Source organism: Neoarius graeffei, chromosome 7 (genome assembly GCF_027579695.1).
Source record: "Neoarius graeffei isolate fNeoGra1 chromosome 7, fNeoGra1.pri, whole genome shotgun sequence".
NCBI lineage: Eukaryota > Metazoa > Chordata > Actinopteri > Siluriformes > Ariidae > Neoarius > Neoarius graeffei.
In genome coordinates this window covers 71,132,296-71,158,185 of record NC_083575.1, presented here as the reverse complement: position 1 = coordinate 71,158,185, position 25,890 = coordinate 71,132,296, and the positions used below count along the sequence as shown (strand labels likewise).

The following is a 25,890-nucleotide window of genomic DNA, read 5'->3' as shown; positions in this document are numbered from 1 at the left end:
TAGTGGAGTGTTTATCCTCCGGTTACTTATAATGACTAGAACTGGAGTCGTATAGATGTACGTACTTCCTCACTTCCTCGATCAACCGCTCTTCGTGCTGCTCCATCTTCGCTCATGTTTTTAAAAATGGCGGTAGTGAAAACAAACCAAACCGGGAAAGTAGGGAAGCGGAAGTGCGTGTACAGCAGATGTAGAGTGGACCAATCAGAGCCCTCTTGTCTGCGACACTGTCTGCGAGGCTTCTGCGGTGGTCACAATTTTTGGGAGGTGCGCGCAGAGCGTCTGCGAAGGTGCGGGGGGCTACGCAGATGCTATCTGCGACGCCGTCTGCGAGGACTGGGTTGTCAGCATAAATTGGCCTTTAGGTGCCTTGCTCAAAGGCACCTCAGCCCAAGGCTGTCCCATATTAGCCTAACCGCATGTCTTTGAACTGTGGAGGAAACCCACGCAGACACGGGGAGAACATGCAAACTCCACACAGAAAGGCCCTCGCCGGCCGCTGGGCTTGAACCCAGAACCTTCTTGCTGTGAGGCGACTGTGCTAACCACTGCACCGCCATACCGCCCAAAACTTAATCGTTTTGTCACATTTTTTTGCTAACGAGTGAGGTGGTGCTATTGGAAAATAATCAACTTTTGGCTGGTGAAGGTATCACAACACCATGTTGTTGATTTTATTTTCCTGTAATGGCACACCCTGTTGTTAGTTCATCTGGCCATAAGGCCGATGAGTTATTGCCATGGTGTGATGTTCATCCGTCGTCCACAATTCAGTTGAATTGTATCTCCTCCATCAGTTCTCCATGGATGTCCGTTCTGAGTTTTGTTTGAAAGAACTTCGCACAAATCATAGTGATTGTTTTGTCAGATTTTTTGCGAATGAGTTAGTAATTAGGCCAAATGAACAAATTTTCCAAGCCTCTCACTAGAATGTTATCTTCTCTCTCATTTCTTATCTGATTCCAGTTCTCATTGATGTTTTGGGTAGATCTTCCCTTGAGGAACAAAACTTGCTCATTTGTTTGTTGATTTTCCTGTTGTAAACAAATTGTTTACAACTTTTTTTTTCGGTTAAATCGTGTCTCCTCCCTCAGTTCTCAATGGATTTCAGTTTGATTGTTTTATTTGAAAGGACTAGTCCTTCTGCGCAAAACTTGGTCGTTGTATTCGTAATTAGTAGGGCTGTAACGATATGCGTATCGAAATCGAAATTGCGATACGCAGAGCCACGATCCGTATCACGATACAAGAAGGCAGAATCGCGGTACACCCTTTCAAACTTCTCCTCAGCCCAAAAACAGAGGTGCTTCCAAACTTCAATTTATGAATACTTTCCTTTTTATTTAAATTGCATTTTAAACTTACTTAAATTACTTTTATTTTTTTATATCTATTAGTAAGTCGTTTTTTTGCCGACCTGCGACAATCTTCTGCGAGTCACGCAACGTCCACACTCGCCACTGGCAGAGCATTCATTTCTTTTAAGCGGTCGCCATTCTGGTTGTGACGCGGGGAGCGAATCTGTAAACAAGCAGCTCATTGGCTGGCTAGGTGTGCCACAAGCCAATCACAATCACTTGACCGGAAAGGCATGCAGTGTTGCCAGATTGGGCAGGTTTAGGTGCTTTTTGGCTGGTTTTGAACATATTTTGGGGTGGAAAACGTTTGCAATATCTGGCAACACTGAAGGCATGTCTGCTTGGGCGGAAGCCTTCTGCGGCAGTTACATTTTGAGACGTGAGCAATGTTTTACCATAAAAATTCCGTAATTTCCATCTGTTTTCCGCGATCACACAAAATCATTGGCCCTATGAGAGTGAGACAGTGAGAGAGGCCCCCCCCCCCCCCCAAAAAAAAAAAAATCTTAACGGATTTACACGATTTGGAAAAATGACTTTTTCAGAACCGAAAAAAACAGAGCTTCCGGCTCAACAGTATTATTTTGAGAAATAAAACAATCTTTGGATATACATTTGTTCATTTTTGCATACATATTACTCATTCTCTGCAGTGGTCTGAACTATTTGTTATTAAATAGTTAATGTAAGTAAGTAAATGTTAATAAGTCAAATTTACTACTTTAAAAAAACATTTTAAAAAAATCGTGGGCGTATCGAATCGTGGGTCAAAAATCGCGATACGAATCGAATCGTGAGTTGGGTGTATCGTTACAGCCCTAGTAATTAGTTCAACTTAACAAATTTTCTTCTGGCTAGACTTTGTATCTCCTCTCTCATTTATCATGCAAATTCATTTCTGATCGACGTTTTGGGTCGATCTTCCCTCAGGGAACAAAATTTAGTTCTTTGTTGATTTTTGCTTTTGTAAACAATTTGTCATAGAGGTTGGTCCTCTCTCACGTTGTCACGTTACAGTTCTGTTTGATGGCAGGCCAGATGAGTGACTACGTCCTCGACGTTCTGGTTTTATAACGTGCTAAACTGGTTTTGAAAAATTCTGATTCAGTAAGCATGGGTGTACATCTCGGCTAGTGAATTATGCATATGTATTATTTTAAATCAATAGAACCATTAACCTTATTGATATCCAGACCTCTTACTGTTTGCGCATCCTTTTTGTAAATTCGAACCCTCATAAACTTGTATTGAATGTTCATACCACTTCATATCAGATCAAAGTCACTGGGCTAAAGTGCATGACATTTTTATTAAGAAAAAAAACAAGCTAGTAGACAAAACCACATTTCATAAATTAGCCATGCTATCTTTAATGATATAGATTTGTCCTTATATCAAAATAAGTCTGTTGTCATGGTGTCGTTATCACTTTATTGGAGCGGTCATGAAGGACAATTACAGCTTCTTTCCGGTCCTTAATGGAACAAAGTGTTCACTGAAATAGCTCTCTTTCTTCCACTCTGTGTTTATTTATTAGGAACTGAAACAGTGAGATTGGAAGATGGAGGAGTAAAAAAAAAAACCCTTCCTTTCCTTCCTTGGCCTCGTAAAAGCCTCAAACAGCATGTTTCATTCATTCAGCAGAAGGATATATTATTATAACTGAACTGTAGAGCAAGATGAGTGTTTAGGGAAAGGTTGAGAACATTTTCATACATAGAAAAATTATTAATCTGTCTCGATTTTCAGAAGAGGAGTTGTCACTGATCATGGACAGTGTATATTGTGACAGCCAAGCTGTATCATTAGATTTGTGCTCAAATGACACTTAACCAAAAGAAATCACACCCACATCTCGCCTCTTCCAACAGCCTCTCTCCCTCTATATTTAGTCGGTGATGTAAGCCAATAGTATGACTAATCTAATAAGAAACAGGTTGCTATGAGAGCGCTGATATGAAAGACGTTGTAAAATACTTCAGCTGAGATCCCACAGTCTTGTCACGGATGAGGGGTCCATGTTTTTTGTTTGAATATTAAGGCCCTGTCCACACGGCAACGGATTCAGGTGACTCCGATACAATTGCTTATCGTTTAGGCCTGGCGTCCACACGGCACCGGCGTTTTTGGGTGCCCAAAACGCAATCTTTTTGAGAACGGGTTCCAGAGTGGAAAGATCTGGCAACGTTGCCATTGTGAAATCGTCTGGATGAGTAGAACGGATTTGTTTACGATGACGTCACAACCACATGACTGTGAGTGTTTCACACCGGGTAGAAGTGTAACGAACTCGATGCGAGTTGTCAACAAATCCTATAACTTGGTTCATGAAACGCGCTTACAAAATATTTTCACTGAATATTTATTGTGTAATGGTGCAAAGTGAGAGAGAGAGAGAGACTCTGCCCTTAGGGCAGAGTCAATCCCGCCAGCAAAAATAGGGAAAAAAAGGAGCGATCTCACCTCTTCATATGTTGGTTTAAGTCCTACAATACATTCCTCAAAAAGGGCGTAGAAGAGCAAATTAATCCATCAAAGTGTAGCATTCAATTTATTCCGGACCATTAAAGACGCCGCCTTCCGCGTAGAATCATATGTCATCCTTGCCGCCATATTGGATAGGTCAAAGCGGAGAATAAAGATTCATGTGCTGCGTTTAACTGTACCAACAGGTTTACCGTCCAAACGAGATCACATGGGATTACCTTTCACAGGTGAGAAACAACAAATTAATCCATCAACGTGTATCATTCAATTTATTCCGGACCATTAAAGACGCCGCCTTCCGCGTAGAATCATACGTCATCCTCGCCGCCATATTGGATAGGTCAAAGCGGAGAATAAAGATTAGCTGCATTTAACTGTACCAACAGGTTTGCCGTCCAAACGAGATCACATGGGATTACCTTTCACAGGTGAGACTGGACAAATACTTTTCATTGTATTTGGTCATTATAATGTAATTTTACGAACAGATTTTCCTGACTTTGTGGCTAATATGAAGTCTCGCGCATAATAGTTTATGCGCATGCGTCCTTACTACTTCTATTGTTCTGGTGTCTCCGAAGGGACCGTCTTACAGCGCCCCTAGAGGTGTGGCATGTGTATTGCATCGTTTTCAGCAAGCGTTGCGTTGCCATATGGACCTGATATTTTACTGATCGTTGCCTATTTGGACGCGATATATTTTTAAATAACATCTCGTTGCCGTTGTCGTGTGGATGTGGAGTAAGCTTCCATCATTCGTTTTTGCATGCAGTGATTTATGTCACATGAGAGGAAGGATATTAACTAAAGTTGTTAAACGTTTCGCAATAATGGATGTGAAATGACTTGCATAGGGCCTATGAATGGAGGTACTTGGCTTGTTTACATCTAGGTAAGATGTTGTCCTGTTCTTCTTTGTGCAGCTGAGATCTCCAGCTGTGCTCCAACATGACCTGAGAGATGCCTCCAGAGATCTTTAACAGATGCTATTAATGATCAGCCTTTCAGATGGAAACTACCAGTAGACGTGATGTCTGTGAAGGATTACGCTTGTCTTGTACTAAATCAAGCACACAGGACTCGTTTTAAAGTCCATTTGGCTTCACTTACTGCTACTAGACACTTGACACTAGTGAACTCGTGGGCCAGTGAGTCCATGATCATGCTGATATTTTGAAGTCTGTGCTAAGAAGGTTGTAGTGGTCATAGTGCCTGGCATGTTCCTGTAACACATGCTCACTAATGAACTCTGGCAGCGCAATGTAAAGGACTAGGCTTCTCAGAAATGCACTGGTAATAGTGCACTCATGATTGTGAAGAGGGGGTGGGGGTTGATGTAGAATTTTAGTGCACGAGGGAGCTTCAGGAAACCGTAAACAAGCAGAGATCTAGATGATCGGTCCACATGTCGTGACAAAATACCAGATTATGCAAATTTCTGTTTCGTCCTCTCAGGGCTGTTTTGTGCTTTTACCTCTTTACATGTTGAAAAAATTGAGAGTTGTCTCAGTAAAGGTTTTTTTTTTCTTTCCCCCCTCTGTGCCTTGCTAAGTCTTCAAGTCTGTGCCTAACCCCTTCGGAAAGGATTTTTCAGATTAATCTGGGCCTTTGTTATTAGATGAATAGCCTTTTACAGTTTAACTGATCAGTTTGCTTTAGGACTATAATTTTTACAGTGAAACAGTACACAAAAATTCTTTACAACAAAAGAGTTCCCAGCTCACAAGCCTAATTAATTATTAGCGTACATTTTAATTTTAATACTTCACTTAACACTTGGCAGATTATTTTTTTTTTTAAAGAAAATGTGGTTAAACAGTGGGGAACATTTTGGGAAGCCATGGCCTAATGGTTAGAGAAGCAGCTTTGGGACCAAAAGGTTGCTGGCTCAAGTCCCTGGACTAGCAGGAATGGCTGAAGTGCCTTTGAGCAAGGCACCCAACCCTGAACTGCTCCCCAAGCTGCTCTGGGTATGTTGTAGAGCCCTGGAGTCCCGCGGGACCCGACGCAAAGCAGTGCAGCGCGAGACAAATTTTGAAAGCTCATTGCGGGCGGGAGGGGGAGTGCACAATGCGGGAGCGGGCGGGAGAGGTGATAAGCTGCAGTCCCGCTAACTAAAAACGTGTTTAAAATAAAATTTATAAATTATTAATTTATGTCTATCATATATAATTTGTGCTGGATATTTTATTTGGCATTAATAAAAACATTTTAAGATGCCTAAATTTGCGGATGTGGTCTAATCTCGCGTACGTTTCCGATTCCTTTCCGCTCTTCCGTGTTTGAGATCTCTGATCATGGCACAAGAGCAGAGCTCCTGTAGTGAAGCTCACAATGGGTATCTCTGTAAAGCCTCAGCTGCGCATGCCGCCTGGCAACGCGCACCCTCGCTACGTGCGCTAGGTGAAGGATCGGTCAGTGGAGAGCTCAGCTAAGCTCAGCATGTTTAATTCCCCAAGCCAATGACAAGAACTTTCGTGAGAAATAACGCGAACGTCTGCATCATGCGGGATTTGCGGGCGGGAGCGGGACTGAAAAATCATAATTCTTTGCGGGAGCGGGCGGGAGCGGGACTGCACAATGCGGGAGCGGGCGGGAGCGGGACTGAAAATTCTGTCCCGCGCAGACCTCTAGTACGTTGTGTACGTTCTCTGGATAAGAGCATCTGCTAAATGCCTGTAATGTAATGTAATAAATGAAGATAATCATCACATCAGAGCCTAGACATGGATGTCACCATCTCCTGACTATATATTCATTCATCTTTATAGCCACTTTACCCTGGTCAGTGTCATGGAAAATCCAGAGTCTATCCATGGACCACTGGGCATGAGGCATGGATACACCCTGGCAGCAGTCCATCATACACATTCACACCTAGGGAGCATTTAGCATGGTTTATGGAGGTGAGGAGGAACCGGAGAACCTGGAGAAATCCCATGCAGGCACAGGGAGAACATGAACAGAATCTGTACACAGACAGTAGCCCGAGCTTAGGATCAAACCAGGGACCCTGGAGCTATGAGGTGGCACTGCTACCCTCTATACCTCTGGCTCTTTTTTTTTTCCCTCACTGTGTTTCAGTGATGATATTGCACTACTTTTGAGCTTGGTGGAATCACATTAAAGGAGTTCATACTAGTGTGCCACTTTGGGAATTGCAAGAACCTTTGGCAATACTTTTACGATTTAAAGAGGAGCATCTGTTAATGAAATTATTTCTCAGTTGATTGTGCAGGCTATTGTTTTAGGTGGGTTTGGTCAGCGTAGTGCATTACGTGGCACTACTAATATCCCCTTGGGTCGTATGAAAAACCCTAATTATTTCCTCTCCTGTCTGCCGAGTTATGCCTGGATGATTCAGATTTGGCAAAAAAAAAAAAAGACATGCCACTATGATGTATTAGCAAACATGGGATTCATATCAGGAGCAAATTGACATCTGCACCACTGTATGTCTGTTGCTGTCTATTGTCTTTATGTAGGCATACTTGGTTTTGCTTCATATAGGACTTTGTAGTGTATGAAATGAATATGCTGATGGTTGCTATATTTTGTGTACAACTGTTCATTTGTTTGTCTGATTAGTGATTAGTTTGTTGACATTTGCTGGGACATTTCCTTCTGTGAGTTACACTCGTTCACGTTCATACGCAACGTTACTGTGCTGAATGTCAGATATTTGCCCCCACTAATTTAATCCATTCATTATATGTGGATGTGGTTTCTTCACAGTGGAGGGACTGGAAAAATCTTCTCTGGCCAACTGTGATGTGGTAGTTGGAGGTTCCCAGTCCTCTCAATTGAAAGGGAAGGGGAAACTGTCCTCTCTAGGCAAAATCTTCAAACCTTGGAAGTGGCGGAAGAAAAGAACCAGTGATAAGTTCCAGGATCTCTCCAAAGGTAGACTATGCCATCCATCCATCCATCCATTTTTTTTTTTTGATGTGTTGCAATTCTGTCTTAATTCCTCGCAAAAAAAAAAGCCTACAAGTGCAAAAAAAAAAATTTAAAGGGGAACTGAAGGTAATTTTTTTTTTTTAAATCAAAATTCTATAGCTCATTTTATTAAATATAGGAATGCATTTTTGATAGCTATTTTGTCACTGCTATAGCAAGTTATGAGTGTTTTGAAATATGCTCTGTAATATATCAGTCCGTATGTCAAAGCAATGACCGTAAACGAGATTCGCTGAGACCTGTGCGAGACATCGTAGGACGGAAGTAAAACGTACAGCGGAAATCAAAGCGACCAACATCTGCCAACGTTGTCAAAAGACGCGTGCTCCCTCTTTCGAATGCTGATGTAACCAAGCTGGAAGTTTTGTTTGTTTTGATAGCAATCAGGAAAGTTTGAAAAAAGTAGGCAGTAATCATCATTTAAACTCGTTTTTGTGCAATATTTCGTTTGGAAAACCGTTTTCAAAATGGTGGCGCTGACACGTCACGTTTCAAAGTCTCGCACAAGTCTCGTGAAGATCGTGCGGATAAGCGACGCCTGCCGTGGACCAAACGAACTAAATTCAACATGGCTAAAAACCGAATAGGCCGATAAGTATAATATTTAATTGCAATTAGTTGCCAATACGAGTCACGATATAAGGTTACTAAAACCGAAAACGTAATTGAATAACACGTTAATTAAGAAGTAAAGCAAGTTTAAAAATGACTTCTGTTCCCCTTGAATCACAAAGTTTAATTTTGCTGATGTTCTGTCAACCTTTATACAGTTTCTAATTTAGTACTTACAGAAAAAAATAAAGTTTTGAGTTGACATGAGGGAAGATCAAGATAATTAGTAAATAAAAATGAATTACATTTTTGTGTACAGGATTTACACTACCCACGAATCATAGTCCGTTGACTCGAATTAAAATGAGCCGTGTGCGAGGACCTTATAAGTAGAGCTTTTGTGCTGTAACTAAAATTTCTCTCCCATCTGCCCTTTTAGTTTTAGAGAGGAAAATTTCCACCAGACAAACCCGTGAGGAACTCATCAGGAAAGGGGTTCTTATTCCAGACCAAGGTTGTATTTTCACTTAATCAAACATTCATGTGTGTGATATTTGCAATTCATGTGTTAAGGTTGTGTAATTGGATTACACGTGCTCCTTGTGTTGGAGGTTGTCCAGTGAACATCTCTCATTTCTCTGTAGAGCAGTGAATAGGGAACAAACTCGTGTGTCACAGAAACTCCAAATGAAACCATCAAAGATCCTTATTTAATTGAACGAGTAATAATTGTCCTACACTAATAATGAAAGCAAAACCATGCTTGGTGCTACTTAAAAGAAGTGATTTTGAGTATGTTTAATAAACACTTCCTTTATTTAGTTCGTTAGTTAGTGCATTTAAAAAAAAAAAGCGCTTCCCTTAGTTAGGGATATAAAGCCATTGGATTAATGATTTAGGGTTTATCTAAATGACTGTGTTTGTTTTTCTCAGAGGATGCAGTGAGCACAGGGACTCTAAATGGACATGCACTTCCCAGTGGAACTACAGAAGAGGTCAAAGTGGACATTGAGTCCCCAGAAACTCCAGCTGAGGAGAAGACTGTGATTACGCCAGAGGCTGATGGCACAGAAGGTGACACGTTTTTAGACTGTGTGCGTGCATTTGTGAGTGTGAAAGTTTGTCCTTGCTTTTGCGTCTGTGTGCACATGCACGTTTGCTATCCTACAGTACCTAGTCATCTGCAGTAGCAGTTCTCAAAGTGGGGTCTGAGGACCACCGGGGGTCTGTGAAGCATAGCCAGGATCTGTGGGGTTTTTTTCTTCCCCTTTTTTGTTCTTATAGACATTATTTCATAGTCAAATTATTTCAGTGGGTTTAATCCAAAGTTAAATGACTCAAAGCAAGCAGGCCTGGATCCACTTGGATGTTCACTTGGATCTGTCGCTGGAAAGTTCAGGAATAAAAAGAAAAACTTTACTGCTGTAATAAATAGACAAAATGTTACTATACATGTTTGGCCAAAAAAATTCACCTTTTGGATTTAAATAAGCAAATACTTAAGAGCCTTTAATTGAATAATTACTGCAGTGATTTAATGTGTTTCAGCTGGTATCAATTCTTTTAACCCTAACTGATGCAGTGAGTAGCTTCTCCTTTCTTAAACAACTATGTCAGAAGACGTATCCCGTGGTCGTGGAAAAGATGTTACTGTATTTCAGAAGGGTCAAATTATTGGCCTGGATCAAGCAAAGAAAACAACTAAGGAGATTGCTGAAATGACTAAAATTGGGTTAAGAACTGCATTATTAAAACCTGGAAGGATAGTGGTGAACCATCAACTTTGCAGAAGAAATGTGGTTGAAAAAAATCTTGACCCAACAGTGATCAGATATCACTTAAATGCTTTGTGAAGATGAATCATAAAAATTGACAGTAGAACTCATGGCTGTTTAATAGTGAAAGTAAGAGCATTTCCACACACGCATTGCAATGAGAACTCGCAGGATTGGGACTAAACAGTTGTGTGGCCATAAGAAAACCACTTGTTAGTGAGTCTAATAAGAAGAAAGGCTTCAGTTTGCTAGGGAGCATAAATATTGTACAACGGAACAAGGTCATGTGGTTTGATAAGTCCAGATTTTTCCTATTCCTGAGTGATGGGCGTGTCAGGGTAAGACGGGAAGCACATGAAGCGATGTATCGATCATGCATAGTGGCCACTGTACAAGCCTCTGGAGACAGGGTTATGATCTTGGGTTGCTTCAGTTGGTCAGGTCGAGGCTCGGCAACGTTATGTGGCAATAAAATGAAGTCAGCTGACGACCCGAATGTAATCAATGACCGGGTTATCACATCAATTGAGTTTTTCTTCCCTGATGGCACAGAAATAAAATTAGGGCTCAGATAGTGAAAGAGTGGTTCAGGAAGCTTGAGGAATCATTTTCACACATGAACTGGCCACCACAGCGTCCTGACCTTAACCCCATTGAAAGTCTTTGTGCTGGAGAAGCCTTTATGGAGTGGTTCAACTCTCCCATCGTCAAAACAAGATCTTGGTGAAAACTTAATGCTACTCTGGATTGAAATAAATGCTGTGACATTGTATAAGGTTGTTGAAACAAAGGCAAGACGGTCCAGTGAAAAATTACTGCCGATTGATTGATTGGCCCGGCAGTGTATGTTTTTAAGGTGTCCCTAGCTACAAAATAGTTTGAAAACCCTACAGAAATGTATAGATCTGGGAAGAAATCTACAGAAATAGTAAGCATACTTGTTTGGTTGTAGGCAAATGTTCTAGTCGTTTATTTGCATCTAGCAGCTGAACTATGTTTTGTTGTAGACACATTTATTAATAAGCATTTCTTTGAAATGTAAAATGGAGAAAATCTTCTGCTAGCATTACACATTATGCTTTTTATCATCGTACAGCACGTTGAGACAGGTGGACTTTGTGCATGAATTGGTTGTTGCATAATGTACAGTTGAGTGCAAAAGTTTACATACCCTTTGGACAAAATGAATAAAAGCCAATGAAGTTTATATTCACTGTTTATGCTGACGTTTGTGTTGGGTCTTATGTGATGATGAAGAAGCATCTATAAGTAGTCCCATAGTGTATATTGAGAATAAAATAATTTTCCTTAATAACGGTCTCCATGGCGGCACGGTGGTGTAGTGGTTAGCGCTGTCGCCTCACAGCAAGAAGGTCCGGGTTCGAGCCCCGTGGCCAGCGAGGGCCTTTCTGTGTGGAGTTTGCATGTTCTCCCCGTGTCCGCGTGGGTTTCCTCCGGGTGCTCCGGTTTCCCCCACAGTCCAAAGACATGCAGGTTAGGTTAACTGGTGACTCTAAATTGACCGTAGGTGTGAATGTGAGTGTGAATGGTTGTCTGTGTCTATGGTGGTGTTTACATTAGACTGTATCAGCGGATCATCAGGTTAACGTTTTTAAAACGATTCGCGTGCACACAGCAACGCCAATACACGGATACGCTCGGCTCCGCAGGCATCCTGCGCTCCAAATCACTCCGCCCTGAACAGCGAGTGCCCTCTGGAGGGTGCGCACTCCGGCCCTGCGCAGCTCACAGAGCGCGCGAGTGAAGCGCACGAGCAGTGATTCGGGACAAATAGCAGGAAGTGAAAGTCCGCGCCGTTTTTCAGCAGTTGCGTCACATGACCAACGTGGCATGACCAACGCCAGTGAATCAGGAAGGTGGATGTCACAGTGACGTTGTCCAATGACGTTGTCCAATGACGACGTCAGCTAGAGCTCAGCACAGCGTATTCTCGTTTCTCAATGTTTACACAGCACTGGATCAGATACGTAATGGATTGAATACGTGGGCCCTGGCGGATTCAAGTTGTTCCGCCTGTGGAGTCGTTTCCCGGCGTTTTAATGTGAACGGACAGTGCATCCGCGACGAAAACGAGACGGATACGGTCTAATGTAAACACCACCTATGTGTCAGCCCTGTGATGACCTGGCGACTTGTCCAGGGTGTACCCCGCCTTTCGCCCGTAGTCAGCTGGGATAGGCTCCAGCTTGCCTGCGACCCTGTAGGACAGGATAAAGCGGCTAGAGATGATGAGATGAGATGAACTGTCTCCATCTCTGCTGTATCCTCAGAGCAGCTATTGAGATCCTGTCAGTTGTAATATGCTTCCAATTCTTCCAAATATTTTCGTTGTAATTGTGTCAGCAGTTACACATTGACAACCTGAAAGGGTCAGTAAAATCCTTCTTTTGGTTTTGTTCAAACCTCTCCTCCTTGTATTGCTGCCAGATTCACCCACATTTCATTCTTAACTTCCTGCAATTCATTTTTTCTTGGGGGGAGTAAAAGAGTGGAACATGTTAAATTTTTCCCTCCAAAATAATTAAAGGATGCAAACTGTTGCACTCCGTTATATCTGATCTGAAGTCCTGCAGTAGTGGGGGAATATGTAGGTGTCTCATGCACTCATTAAATAATTGGCATTTATTCACAGAGAGAAACTTTGAGCATTTTGTGCATCGTTTTTTGTCGATTTTGTCATGTTCTGATCAAGCAGTATGGCCCGAGCAGAGTACATTTGCCTGGCACTGCTACAGTAACAGCTGAAAGATTCATCAAGCCCATTTTCTATTCAGCATGTCCAGATTTGAGACCTTTCCTTTTCTTTATTTTCCAGCAGGATCGTCTGGGTTCAGAAAATTTCTTGTGTCATCTGAACCGTTGATTTATTTTCTTTTAGTTAAAATACACTATCATAAAATAAAGTATATTATTGTCCCTTTAGGGGTACAATGGCTCGTCACTGTGGCCCCACCCTCTAAGGTACTTATTTTGTACCTTTTTATATACTGCTTGGGAACATGTATGTATCTTTTTGACCCTGCAAAGATACACCTAGCTACCTTGAGGTCCAGTAATGATCCCTAGAGGGTACATTAGTGTTGATTGATTGTACCCTGGGGGACATAAATGGACTCCTACTGTACCCTTATTTCGGACAGTGTAGTGCTATTGGCAATCCACTGCTTTCATGATGAGTGACCTGTGAACATGATTTTGCATGCAGAGAAAGACTAGTATTCAGCATTTTGTTCATTTCAACTGTATTTCTTCTAGCTTGGCTTGTCTTAAGCACTTTGCACAGACAGATCACTTGTGATCAACTTTTTAATAGTTCTCTGAACTGAATTTACAGGAAAGTACTATGCTAATGAAAAATGACTTCCTTCCCTCTTGAGATTTAAAATGTCATTTGGTTTTTTCCACTATGGCTAATTGTATAATGTATACCATGCTTTACTTCTAACTGTACTGACTCGAATGTGAGTTGTAATTGGATAAAATCTACTGCTTTTCCCAAAGTTCTCTGTCTGTCTGTCTGTCTGTCTGTCTGTCTGTCTGTCTGTGGCTCTGCCGGTTTTCATTTCATTTTCATTTCTGACATGCCAGAGTGCTCTGGTCCCGTCTCTGCTCCTGTAAAAAAGAAAGAAAACACATGCAGCCCACAGGCCAACGCATCTGGAGTTCAGAGACCCGCTGTTAAAAAGCAACAGGCCACATCCAGCAAGGCCTTGAGTGGGGCGACATGTGCAGGGGTGAGGAAGGATGCCAAGACAGGGGTTAAAAAGGTACAGAAGGGCACAAGTAAACAATCTTCCGCTTCTCCATCCAAACAAAATTCACGAGCCACAGCTCATGGTGAGTATCCAGGCTTGAAGTGGTGACGGAGCATAGTGTTTGCATGTGCAGTGCATGGGGGAGCCCTGTTTGTTACGGAGCGTAATCCCTGACATGTTACTATTCCCTTTCATTCAAATCACAGGTTTATTTTAATGTGCTCACTGCAAAAAATGATATCTTAGCAAGTGAAAATATCTCGAATATAGTTGAAACGATCTAGCATTTCCTACTAGAAGAATACAAGACACCAATTCTGAGATTATTAAACTTTGGTTCTAGATTGCAACCAACTTATTCTAAGATGTCTTATCAAGTAAAAATATCTGTCCATGCAGCAAGATAATTTCACTAATATTAAGTAATTAATATTAAATGGGTTATTTAACTTAAATATAAAACATGCTTTCTGTAAGTAGACACTTCTTTAGTTTTTATGGAAGTAGACTTTGGTGTCAGCACTTTGTAACCGTTTTCTGCCATGGGAAAGTCTTACCAGGACTTTCCAGTTTCTTTGTGACATGACACATTTTTTTTTCTTTTAATAAATTCAAGAGGGACAAAAAAAAAAGAGACTGTTGAGGGGATGTTTATTTTTAGAAGCTGTAATGCCAGGAAATTGTTTGTAGAGGTTCCCCAACATTAAACATCACTATAAATTGATAAAATATACTGTATAACATGCCATTGTTTAATTGATAAAGGTAATTATTTTGCAAATTGTTGTGGTGTAAGAGTAATAAAACACGAAGGAACATGCTGTTTGTTATAGGTACAGAATCAGCTTATGGGTGGTAAGAGTAACTCGCACCACCCTGCTGTTGATTTAACACAACCCCAAGTGCTTAATTCCTTACACCTCACACGTGTGAAAATAATGAGACTTTTTAAAATTAATTTAAGAAATTTGGAACATCTGAATTAAAAAGAACCCCCGAACATGGAATTTTAAAACATTATTTTTAATGTTTGTAATAATTGAAATATTTAAAATAATACATGGCATAGGGACCTCTCAATTGCGTTATCGTAACTTAACATGACCGGATCTATGAATATAAAGGATAATAAAATTAGGAAACACCAGGAAATCATCCTGGCAATTCATATGGCTAGTAACACTGGGTGTAATTGATAGGGTCCAATGAGCCGTACAAAGGATGATCTTTTTTTGATGTCCACAGAATGTTCCCAGTGCTACTACTATAGAAATATTTTTATAATATGAAAACCCAACCTAATATGTAGCTTGATAGATGTTCTTTTAATGTTGCAATTATAACATTTTGCTTTAAGTTTCCAGAACGTTCCCCTAACATTTTCCTTGTAGCGTTATCCAGTCAACCAAAACTGGGCATAGAAATATCCTTTGTTAGCTAACATACACAATTTTGTTCACCAATAACACGAGCCAAGTCAACTAGCTGACTAGCTACCTTCTAGTAAACTAGCTTTTATTTATCACACAAACACAAGTGAGATTTTAATGTATGAGTGACTTTTTTTTAATTTTCATGTTCTCAATGTTTTAGTTAATAGTAGTCAAACCTGTCAAAACCGAAGATAATGATCAAAAACGTTTTATCCGTCATTAGCATTAGGTAAGTTATCTAATGAGCTAGCTTAGCATGCCGATTCTGTTATTTTTAGCTGCCACATTGTCCTCTAATGTAGTGGCATATCATGATGATGGGCTTAAGGTATAAAGCTTAGTTTGTGACTCGGTTACAAAAACACTGAGAGACTTTGCTTGAAATTTAGAAATGTAGCTTTTGCACTGTTTATAAATTTGACTTTAACACTAATCTGTGTCCAATAAATCATCTGAACAAAATGAAATCATCAAGAGGTACTTTAACAAAAACTAACTGTAGTTATGCCATTGGTTGAGTTATATCAACAGTCATTAAGTTGAAGCATTGTGGCTAAAAATGGAAATAAGGAAATGGATGCTGAGAATGCGAAATCACGTGACAGCTTCTTCATTTTCACTTTTGAGTTTGGCTTCATGCTTGATCACATTTGTGTGTGTTGTTTGAGGGTTTATTGAAGAACAGTTATGTTAACTCTTAAGGCTCCTTCTTGCGATGCTGGTGTGAGTGCATGAGAAGCTTTGTGTTTGATGAACAGCATCATTGCCTGCGTTTCTGTCCCTTCTCTACCTAACGGGAAGTGTACCGTTGGAGAATGACGGAGTTGCCTTGTTTTGCATGTTTGTTTCACGCATGTTGGTTGCATGCATCCTGTGCACAGAAAAACAGGAATGCCCTCTGTAGTCTCTGCTGCTATATAGAGCTGGTCGTGTGTGACGTCTTCAGCATCTGTTATTCTTTAGGAATTTTCTTATCTTTATGAACATGATAGTGTGGGATTGGTTTCCCTTCAGGCTTTTAATGTTTCACTTTGCGTTCATTCCTGTAAATTTGTATGGGTCAGAATCTAGAACTAGAGTCTCTGATAAATATTAGTTTCATGACGATTTTTTGAAATTTTAGAATCTATTTGATGTGATCAAATTATTTATGCATTATTTTTTTCCAAGAAGTATTATTTATGGCTCCGTTGCCAGACAGCTGAAAAAAAAAAATCAATCTTGCTACGCTAAATATAGTAGACCTAAACTATGAGATGTGTCTTTTCAATTCACTTTTCAGTCAACACCATGTCCATGAGACGCAACTCTTATCCATCCATTATCCGTAACCGCTTATCCTGTGCAGGGTCATGGGCAAGCTAGGGCCTACCCCAGCTGACTATGGGTGAGAGGCAGGGTACACCCTGGACAAGTCGCCAGATCATCACAGGGCTGACACATAGGCCAAGTTTACATTAGACTGTATCTGTCTCGTTTTCTTCGCGGATGCACTGTCCGTTTACATTAAACTGCCTGGAAACGCCGGGAAACGGGAATCCGCCAGGGTCCACGTATTCAATCCAGATCGTGTCAGCTCCGGTGCTGTGTAAACATTGAGATACGCTGTGCTGAGCTCTAGCTGGCGTCTCATTGGACAACGTCACTGTGACATCCACCTTCCTGAGTTGCTGGCGTTGGTCATGTGACGCGACTGCTGAAAAACGGCGCGGACTTCCGCCTTGTATCACCTTTCATTAAAGAGTATAAAAGTATGAAAATACTGCAAATACTGATGCAAATACTGCCCATTGTGTAGTTATGATTGTCTTTAGGCTTGCCATCCTTCCACTTGCAAGTGGTAAGTGATATGCGCTGGGATCTCACACACAGCGGCTCAGTCCCGAATCACAGCTTGTGCACTTCACTCGCGCGCTCTGTGAGCTGCGCAGGGCCGGAGTGCGCACCCTCCAGAGGGCACTCGCTGTTCAGGGCGGAGTGATTTGGAGCGCAGGATGCCTGTGGAGCCGAGCGTATCCGTGTATTGGTGTTGCTGTGTGCACGCAAATCGTGTATTGGTGTTGCTGTGTGCACACTAATCGTTTTAAAAACGTTAATCTGATGATCCGCTGATACGGTCTAATGTAAACATGGGCATAGACACAGACAACCATTCACACTCTCATTCACACCTACGGTCAATTTAGAGCCACCAATTAGCCTAACCTGCATGTCTTTGGGGGAAAACGGAGCACCCGGAGGAAACCCACACAGACATGGGGAGAACATGTAAACTACACAGAAAGGCTCTCGTCGGCCGCTGGGCTCGAACCCCGAACCTTCTTGCTGTGAGGCGGCAGTGCTAACCACTACACCACTGTGCCATCACTCGTATCCATCAAAACAACCCAATTCAACCTGTTCTGCTTTTTACTTTTCGTCTTTTTTTGTCATGTTTTCACCATCACCCATGAGTGAAAACAGTGTAAATTGAGTTATTTTAATAGAAACTTCGAAGTTTAGTTAGAAATTTAAATTATATTATGAGCTAAATTTCAAATTATGAAATCAAAACATGCATGTCCTACTGTCCCAGATCACATTTTTAAATGAACGGTGTTGTAATTACAGCTGCATAGGTGCAAACATCTTCAGTTTAGCGTTTAGAATTTTTGACCCCTTGCTACAGTGACGCAGAACAAACCTGAAAACTAAGGTTTCTGCTATTTCAGTTAAAGCAGCAGTCAGACTAAATACACATTAAATTCACTCTGGAAAAAGCGATTGACTGAAGGGCAAAGGACATGTTACGTGAAAGATACTTATTTGCATCTGGTAGTGGATACTTTCGCCTCATGCCAACCTCATTTTGGTGATCTTTGACCTCTGAATTGACAACTCGAGCTTATAAGCCAATAGAAAACAATAAAGCAGGACTGTGACGTTTGTTCAGTGCTGCTAATTAGTGGTCACACTGAACTTTTTGCTTCCTTTTGCCATTTCCTTCTTGTTGCTTCATGCACATCTGAGGAAAACGAGACATCCTGCCTACTAACGTAAACTAGGATTTTCTTGTTGGCACTTCTGCAGCTGGACCAGCACCACTATTCACTGCAAATATTCCATTCACTGCAAAAAGTGATATCTTGTTCGAGAAAATATCTTTTAATATGGGTGAATTTTAACTAATTTCTTATTAGATTATTAGAACTCAAATATAAGATTTAGCTTACTTTTTAGATGCTTTTAATCATTTCACGCTTTACCATTTATTCCACGAAATCAAGTCGTACATGAGGTGATGGCTGATGAAGCATGTACGACGAGATTGAGTGGAATAACTGTTTTATTCTATCCACATTCACTGGATTTTGATAAACGGAGCTTTTTTATTTTTTGCCGATTCAATAAACAAAAACTTTATCCAAAATGTCTGACAAAATAATTTCCGCTTAGAATGTAAACAAACTGGCGAAATGACAGTAGCAATTTGTGAAAAATACTATAATAATAATAATTCTTGAAAAATAAAAAAAGATGCGTTTTATTCCTTTTTTTGTATTTTTTGGGGTTTTGTTTTCAAGTACAGTTTTTATTTCGTCTTCGGTTGGTTCAGCAACACACTCCGCCATTTTGTTTTTCTCTACTCACGGTATATGAGCTGATAGCCTAGTAGTAGAGTAGCCAGTCGAAAAAATGCAATTGCTTTTATCCAGTGAATGCGGATGGAATAAATCTTCTTATTCTATTGGCAGATAATTTTGCTAATTTTAAGCGTTTAATTTTAGAAAGAAGCAAAAGCATCTGCCAATAGAATAAATGTAAAGCTTGAAATGAGTAAAAGTAAACTAAATATTTTATTTGAATTCTAATAATCTTTTAATAAGAAATATTAGATAATTAACCTATATTAAAGATATTTTTTCTGAACAGGATATCATTTTTTGCAGTGTTGACATTTTTATATGTCAACTTATGTCCTATGTCCGGTGTAAATTGTTGGTTATTTTCTTTATGCAAATTTCAATTAACCCAGAAATAACTCTTGTTGTGCTATGTTTCTTTTTCACTCATTTCTAAAATCCTCACTGCGACTGTCAGTGTTTTTATTACATAGGACTAATTTAGTTTCAGAAATTCTCAGGAGCTAAGCTTTGTTCTCACTCCGTGCCATTTCCTGACAGCTAAATCCACCACTCCTAAGAAAACTGCTGGCTCGTCTAAGAGTTCCTCTCCGGCTTCTTCAACAACAAGTGTGAAGAACCTCAAAGATGGCGCCTCTGAATTGACTCCAGCAGAGAGTAAGACTGGAAAGAAAGCCAGATCACCTCAGCCCCGTCCCAAAGTCTCGGCTGGGTCTGAAAACCCAGCTGAAGGCAACTCTTCCACTAAAGACCAAAGACATAGCCACCTGGCCTCCGGTGCTGATGGGAAGTCTGTTAAGGAGACGTCTCAGGTTGGTGAAGGTGCTAAGAAACAGCCAGAATCGTCGGTGCCGGACAGAAGTCATCCGCATGTAAACAAAACTACAGAAGAGACGTCATTTACAGAAAGCACCGCTTCCTCAGACACACCAGGAGAGAATCAGAGCACAGAGAAAACAACCGAGGACCCGAGGACTGGAGCAGATGGAGACCAACAGTGAGTAAAATATAACTGTTTACTCAATTCAGTGGTTCCTGTTTAATAGGTGCATAAGCAAACTATTATAAATTCTCTCCTAGGTGTTACTTCACACCGGCTTGTATGGTATAAATGCAGTATGTGCACAGTTCTGTTTATTTTTATAGACTTTCACAGCTGATTCATTATATTCTTTTTGTTTTTAAGTTAATTTTTACTGTTGAAGGTTGATTAGCCATTTTGTGTATATAAAATGACAATTGGATATGAGAATAAAACAATGCTTATACCACAGCATTGCTTTATTTTCATATCTAATGAGCCAGCCTTTTTTTTTTTTTTATATAAACAGCAGATCTGACAGTTTCCACTGTAATTCAGATCCCAGGTTTCTATTAACGCTCTCTGTTTAATATATTCTCGTTTCTATAGTAACAGTTCTTTCACAGGGACGTATATAATAGATGCTCCATAATCTAAGACTAATAATAACCAGAAACAAAGTGTGGTTATTTAGCAAAGAAAAGCATAGTACAGTCTAATGCAGGGGTTTTCAAAGTGTGGGAGAGTCAGCCCCCTCAGAGAGCAAATAAACAACAGCCCCCCCCCCCCCCCCACACACACACACACACAATTTTTATTGTTGCTATACTTAATGTTCCATTCGTATTTAAAAAAAAAAGGTTGTTGTACACATTTTATTTTAAACATATGAGCTTTTTTAAAACCTCTTTTATTACACATTTTAAACATCTGTGCTTTTTTAAAACCTCTTTTTTACACATTTTAAACATCTGTGCTTTTTTAAAACCTCTTTTTTTACACATTTTAAACATCTGTGCTTTTTTAAAACCTCTTTTTTACACATTTTAAACATCTGTGCTTTTTTAAAACCTCTTTTTTTTTTTACACATTTTAAACATCTGTGCTTTTTAAAACCTCTTTTTTACACATTTTAAACATCTGTGCTTTTTTAAAACCTCTTTTTTACACATTTTAAACATCTGTGCTTTTTAAAACCTCTTTTTTTACACATTTTAAACATCTGTGCTTTTTAAAACCTCTTTTTTTTTTTTACACATTTTAAACATCTGTGCTTTTTAAAACCTCTTTTTTTTTTTACACATTTTAAGCATCTGTGCTTTTTAAAACCTCTTTTTTTTTACACATTTTAAACATCTGTGCTTTTTAAAACCTCTTTTTTACACATTTTAAACATCTGTGCTTTTTAAAACCTCTTTTTTTTTACACATTTTAAACATCTGTGCTTTTTAAAACCTCTTTTTTTTTTACACATTTTAAACATCTGTGCTTTTTAAAACCTCTTTTTTTTTTACACATTTTAAACATCTGTGCTTTTTAAAACCTCTTTTTTTTACACATTTTAAACATCTGTGCTTTTTAAAACCTCTTTTTTTTTACACATTTTAAACATCTGTGCTTTTTAAAACCTCTTTTTTACACATTTTAAACATCTGTGCTTTTTTAAAACCTCTTTTTTACACATTTTAAACATCTGTGCTTTTTTAAAACCTCTTTTTTTACACATTTTAAACATCTGTGCTTTTTTAAAACCTCTTTTTTACACATTTTAAACATCTGTGCTTTTTTAAAACCTCTTTTTTTTTTTTACACATTTTAAACATCTGTGCTTTTTAAAACCTCTTTTTTACACATTTTAAACATCTGTGCTTTTTTAAAACCTCTTTTTTACACATTTTAAACATCTGTGCTTTTTAAAACCTCTTTTTTTACACATTTTAAACATCTGTGCTTTTTAAAACCTCTTTTTTACACATTTTAAACATCTGTGCTTTTTAAAACCTCTTTTTTTTTACACATTTTAAACATCTGTGCTTTTTAAAACCTCTTTTTTTTTACACATTTTAAGCATCTGTGCTTTTTAAAACCTCTTTTTTTTTTACACATTTTAAACATCTGTGCTTTTTAAAACCTCTTTTTTTTTACACATTTTAAACATCTGTGCTTTTTAAAACCTCTTTTTTTTTACACATTTTAAACATCTGTGCTTTTTAAAACCTCTTTTTTTTACACATTTTAAACATCTGTGCTTTTTAAAACCTCTTTTTTTTTTACACATTTTAAACATCTGTGCTTTTTAAAACCTCTTTTTTTTACACATTTTAAACATCTGTGCTTTTTAAAACCTCTTTTTTTTTACACATTTTAAACATCTGTGCTTTTTAAAACCTCTTTTTTACACATTTTAAACATCTGTGCTTTTTTAAAACCTCTTTTTTACACATTTTAAACATCTGTGCTTTTTAAAACCTCTTTTTTTACACATTTTAAACATCTGTGCTTTTTAAAACCTCTTTTTTACACATTTTAAACATCTGTGCTTTTTAAAACCTCTTTTTTTTTTACACATTTTAAACATCTGTGCTTTTTAAAACCTCTTTTTTTTACACATTTTAAACATCTGTGCTTTTTAAAACCTCTTTTTTTTACACATTTTAAACATCTGTGCTTTTTAAAACCTCTTTTTTTTTTTTACACATTTTAAACATCTGTGCTTTTTAAAACATCTTTTTTTTTTTTTTTTTTACACATTTTAAACATCTCCTAGCATCGTTAGCTAGCACCTCTTGGCAGACAACACACTGTGGCAGTGGAGCATCTTCAGATCCAGTCCATGAAAATCCAAACTTTAAATAATCGTGCTCATACTTCCTTCTTTTTTTTGCTTGGCCCAGACTCTGTCTCCTCACTCACTGTAGCTTTAGGTACTAAAAATCGATCCATTTTGTTTCTGGTAAAGGCTATCTGAAGTTCGCTAAATGTCCGCAATAGTAACTTATTCTGGTTTATTTTTCCTCACGTTGCGCCCTCCCTGAAGAACTCTGGCGCCCCCTAGGGGAGGCGCGCCCCACACTTTGAAAAGCCCTGGTCTAATGGGTTAAATGGTGAAGCTTTCTGTACGGGGATGTTTGTTTATGCCTCTGTCTCCAGTGTCGGTGCTTTTGTTACAAGAGTGCGTTTTCTGCTGCTGGAGAGTCTTCAGGACAGCCGACTTTAGTCTTCTAGTTTTTGTCAAGTTCTTTTAGTTTAGTTCATTATAACATGACAAGTTAACATGAGGGATTTTTTTTTTTGTGTGTGTGTGTGTGTGAGAGAAAGAGAAGAGAGAAGGCTGGTGAGGAAACAACTGTTTATAGCTGTTATAATGTAAGCGATAACAGGAAGTAACTTGCCCCCTGTTTTTCCACGACACATACGGTTAAGTCCATATATATTTGGACACTGACACAAATTTTGGTTTTTTACCTGTTTACTGAAACATATTCAAGTTATAGTTATATAATGGACATAAAGTCCAGACTTTCAGCTTTCATTTGAGGGTATCCACATTAAAATTGGATGAAGGGTTTAGGAGTTTCAGCTCCTTAACATGTGCCACCCTGTTTTTAAAGGGACCAAAAGTAATTGGACAATTTGACTCAAAGGCTATTTCATGGGCAGGTGTGGGCAATTCCTTCGTTATGTCATTCTCAATTAAGCAGATAAAAGGCCTGGAGTTGATTTGAGGTGTGGTGCTTGCATTTGGAAGATTTTGCTGTGAAGAAAACGTGCGGTCAAAGGAGCTCTTCATGCAGGTGAAACAAGCCATCCTTAAGCTGCAAAAACAGAAAAAACCCATCCGAGAAATTGCTACAATATTAGGAGTGGCAAAATCTACAGTTTGGTACATCCTGAGAAAGAAAGAAAGAAAGCAAGCACTGGTGAACTCATCAATACAAAAAGACCTGGACGCCCACAGAAGACAACAGTGGTGGATGATCGCAGAATAATTTCCATGGTGAAGAGAAACCCCTTCACAACAGCCAACCAAGTGAACAACACTCTCCAGGAGGTAGGCGTATCAATATCCAAATCTACCATAAAGAGAAGACTGCATGAAGGTAAATACAGAGGGTTCACTGCATGGTGCAAGCCACTCATAAGCCTCAAGAATAAAAAGGCTAGATTGGACTTTGCTAAAAAACATCTAAAAAAGCCAGCACAGTTCTGCAAGAACATTCTTTGGACAGATGAAACCAAGATCAACCTCTACCAGAATGATGGAAAGAAAAAAGTATGGTGAAGGCGTGGTACAGCTCATGATCCAAAGCATACTACATCATCTGTAAAACACGGCGGAGGCAGTGTGATGGCTTGGGCATGCATGGCTGCCAGTGGCACTGGGTCACTAGTGTTTATTGATGATGTGACACAGGACAGAAGCAGCCGGATGAATTCTGAGGTATTCAGAGACCTACTGTGTGCTCAAATGCAGCCAAACTGATTGGTCGGCGTTTCATAATACAGATGGGCAATGACCCAAAACATAAAGCCAAAGCAACCCAGGAGTTTATTAAAGCAAAGAAGTGGAATATTCTTGAATGGCCAAGTCAGTCACCTGATCTCAACCCAATTGAGCATGCATTTCACTTATTAAAGACTAAACTTCAGACAGAAAGGCCCACAAACAAACAGCAACTGAAAACCGCTGCAGTAAAGGCCTGGCAGAGCATTAAAAAGGAGGAAACACAGCGTCTGGTGATGTCCAGACTTCAGGCAGTCATTGCCAACAAAGGGTTTTCAACCAAGTATTAGAAATGAACATTTTATTTACAATTATTTAATTTGTCCAATTACTTTTGAGCCCCTGAAATGAAGGGATTGTGTTTAAAAAATGCTTTAGTTCCTCACATTTTTATGCAATCATTTTGTTCAACCCACTGAATTAAAGCTGAAAGTCTGAACTTCAACTGCATCTGAATTGTTTTGTTCAAAATCCATTGTGGTAATGTACAGAACCAAAATTAGAAAAATGTTGTCTCTGTCCAAATATTTATGGACCTAACTGTAACTATGAAGTGTTAAATATATATATATATATATATGGTGTGTCATTCTTTAATTTAAAAAGTATGTCATGGGGCGTCGTGGCTCAGGTGGATAAGGCTCCATACCATAAAATCCGGGGACCCAGGTTCGATTCCAACCTGAGGTCATTTCCTGATCCCTCCCCGTCTCTCTCTCCCGCTCATTTCCTGTCTCTACACTGTCCTATCCAATAAAGGTGAAAAAAGCCCAAAAAAAATCTTTAAAAAAATAAAATAAAATGCTTCAGGATGTGCAGTTATTTACCTGTAGCAGCATACTTGCGTGTGTTTTATTTCTTGTGTATCTGCTTGGTACTGTGAGTAGGTTCTTATTGCATTACTCACATTTACCATCTGACCAACATCTGTGACCTGATTTCCTAAGGTGTAACTTTTTTTTTTTTGGGAAAAAACATCCATCCATCCATCCATCCATCCATCCATCCATCATCTAGCTGCTTATCCTGTTCTACAGGGTCGCAGGCAAGCTGGAGCCTATCCCAGCTGACTATGGGTTAGAGGTGGGGTACACCCTGGACAAGTCGCCAGGTTATCGCAGGGCTGACACAGAGACAATCAACCATTCACATTCACACCTACAGTCAATTTAGAGTCACCAGTTAGCCTAACCTGCATGTCTTTGGACTGTGGGGGAAACCGGAGCACCCGGAGGAAACCCACGCAGACACGGGGAGAACATGCAAACTCCACACAGAAAGGCCCTCACCGGCCGCTGGGCTCAAACCCAGGACCTTCTTGCTGTGAGGCAACAGTGCTAACCACTACACCACCGTGCCACCTGGGGGGGAAAAACAATATTTGAAAAACACTTTACATGCCATGATGAACATGGTCAAGTTGACCCTGAAACAGTTTCCCAAGGTAGCCGTTGAACACATTACATTTTGTGTTACATATTGCGAAATGTAAAATTAGAATAGAAGGATTGTAAGCACATGGTTGACTTTTATTTATTTTAAAAAAAAATCTGGTTACGGATGTAATTGTGGTATTGAGGCAGTGTCGATTTCATGACTGACTGACTTTTTTTTTTTTTA

General features: G+C 39.5%; 1 protein-coding gene across 4 annotated transcripts in view; it reads left to right on the top strand.

Annotated features, from left to right (window-relative positions):
• phactr2 (phosphatase and actin regulator 2) overlaps nucleotides 1-25,890 on the top strand; it is a 120,033-nt gene that overhangs the window by 76,544 nt on the left and 17,599 nt on the right. For 3 of the 4 annotated variants that reach the window (XM_060926339.1, XM_060926341.1, XM_060926340.1), the window contains exons 2-6: nucleotides 7,581-7,748; nucleotides 8,797-8,871; nucleotides 9,291-9,431; nucleotides 13,742-13,990; nucleotides 19,505-19,961. In XM_060926339.1, the coding sequence (XP_060782322.1) occupies nucleotides 7,581-7,748; nucleotides 8,797-8,871; nucleotides 9,291-9,431; nucleotides 13,742-13,990; nucleotides 19,505-19,961 (1,090 nt within the window). The remainder of the gene's footprint in view (nucleotides 1-7,580; nucleotides 7,749-8,796; nucleotides 8,872-9,290; nucleotides 9,432-13,741; nucleotides 13,991-19,504; nucleotides 19,962-25,890) is intronic. The other variant, XM_060926342.1, reaches the window with a different exon arrangement.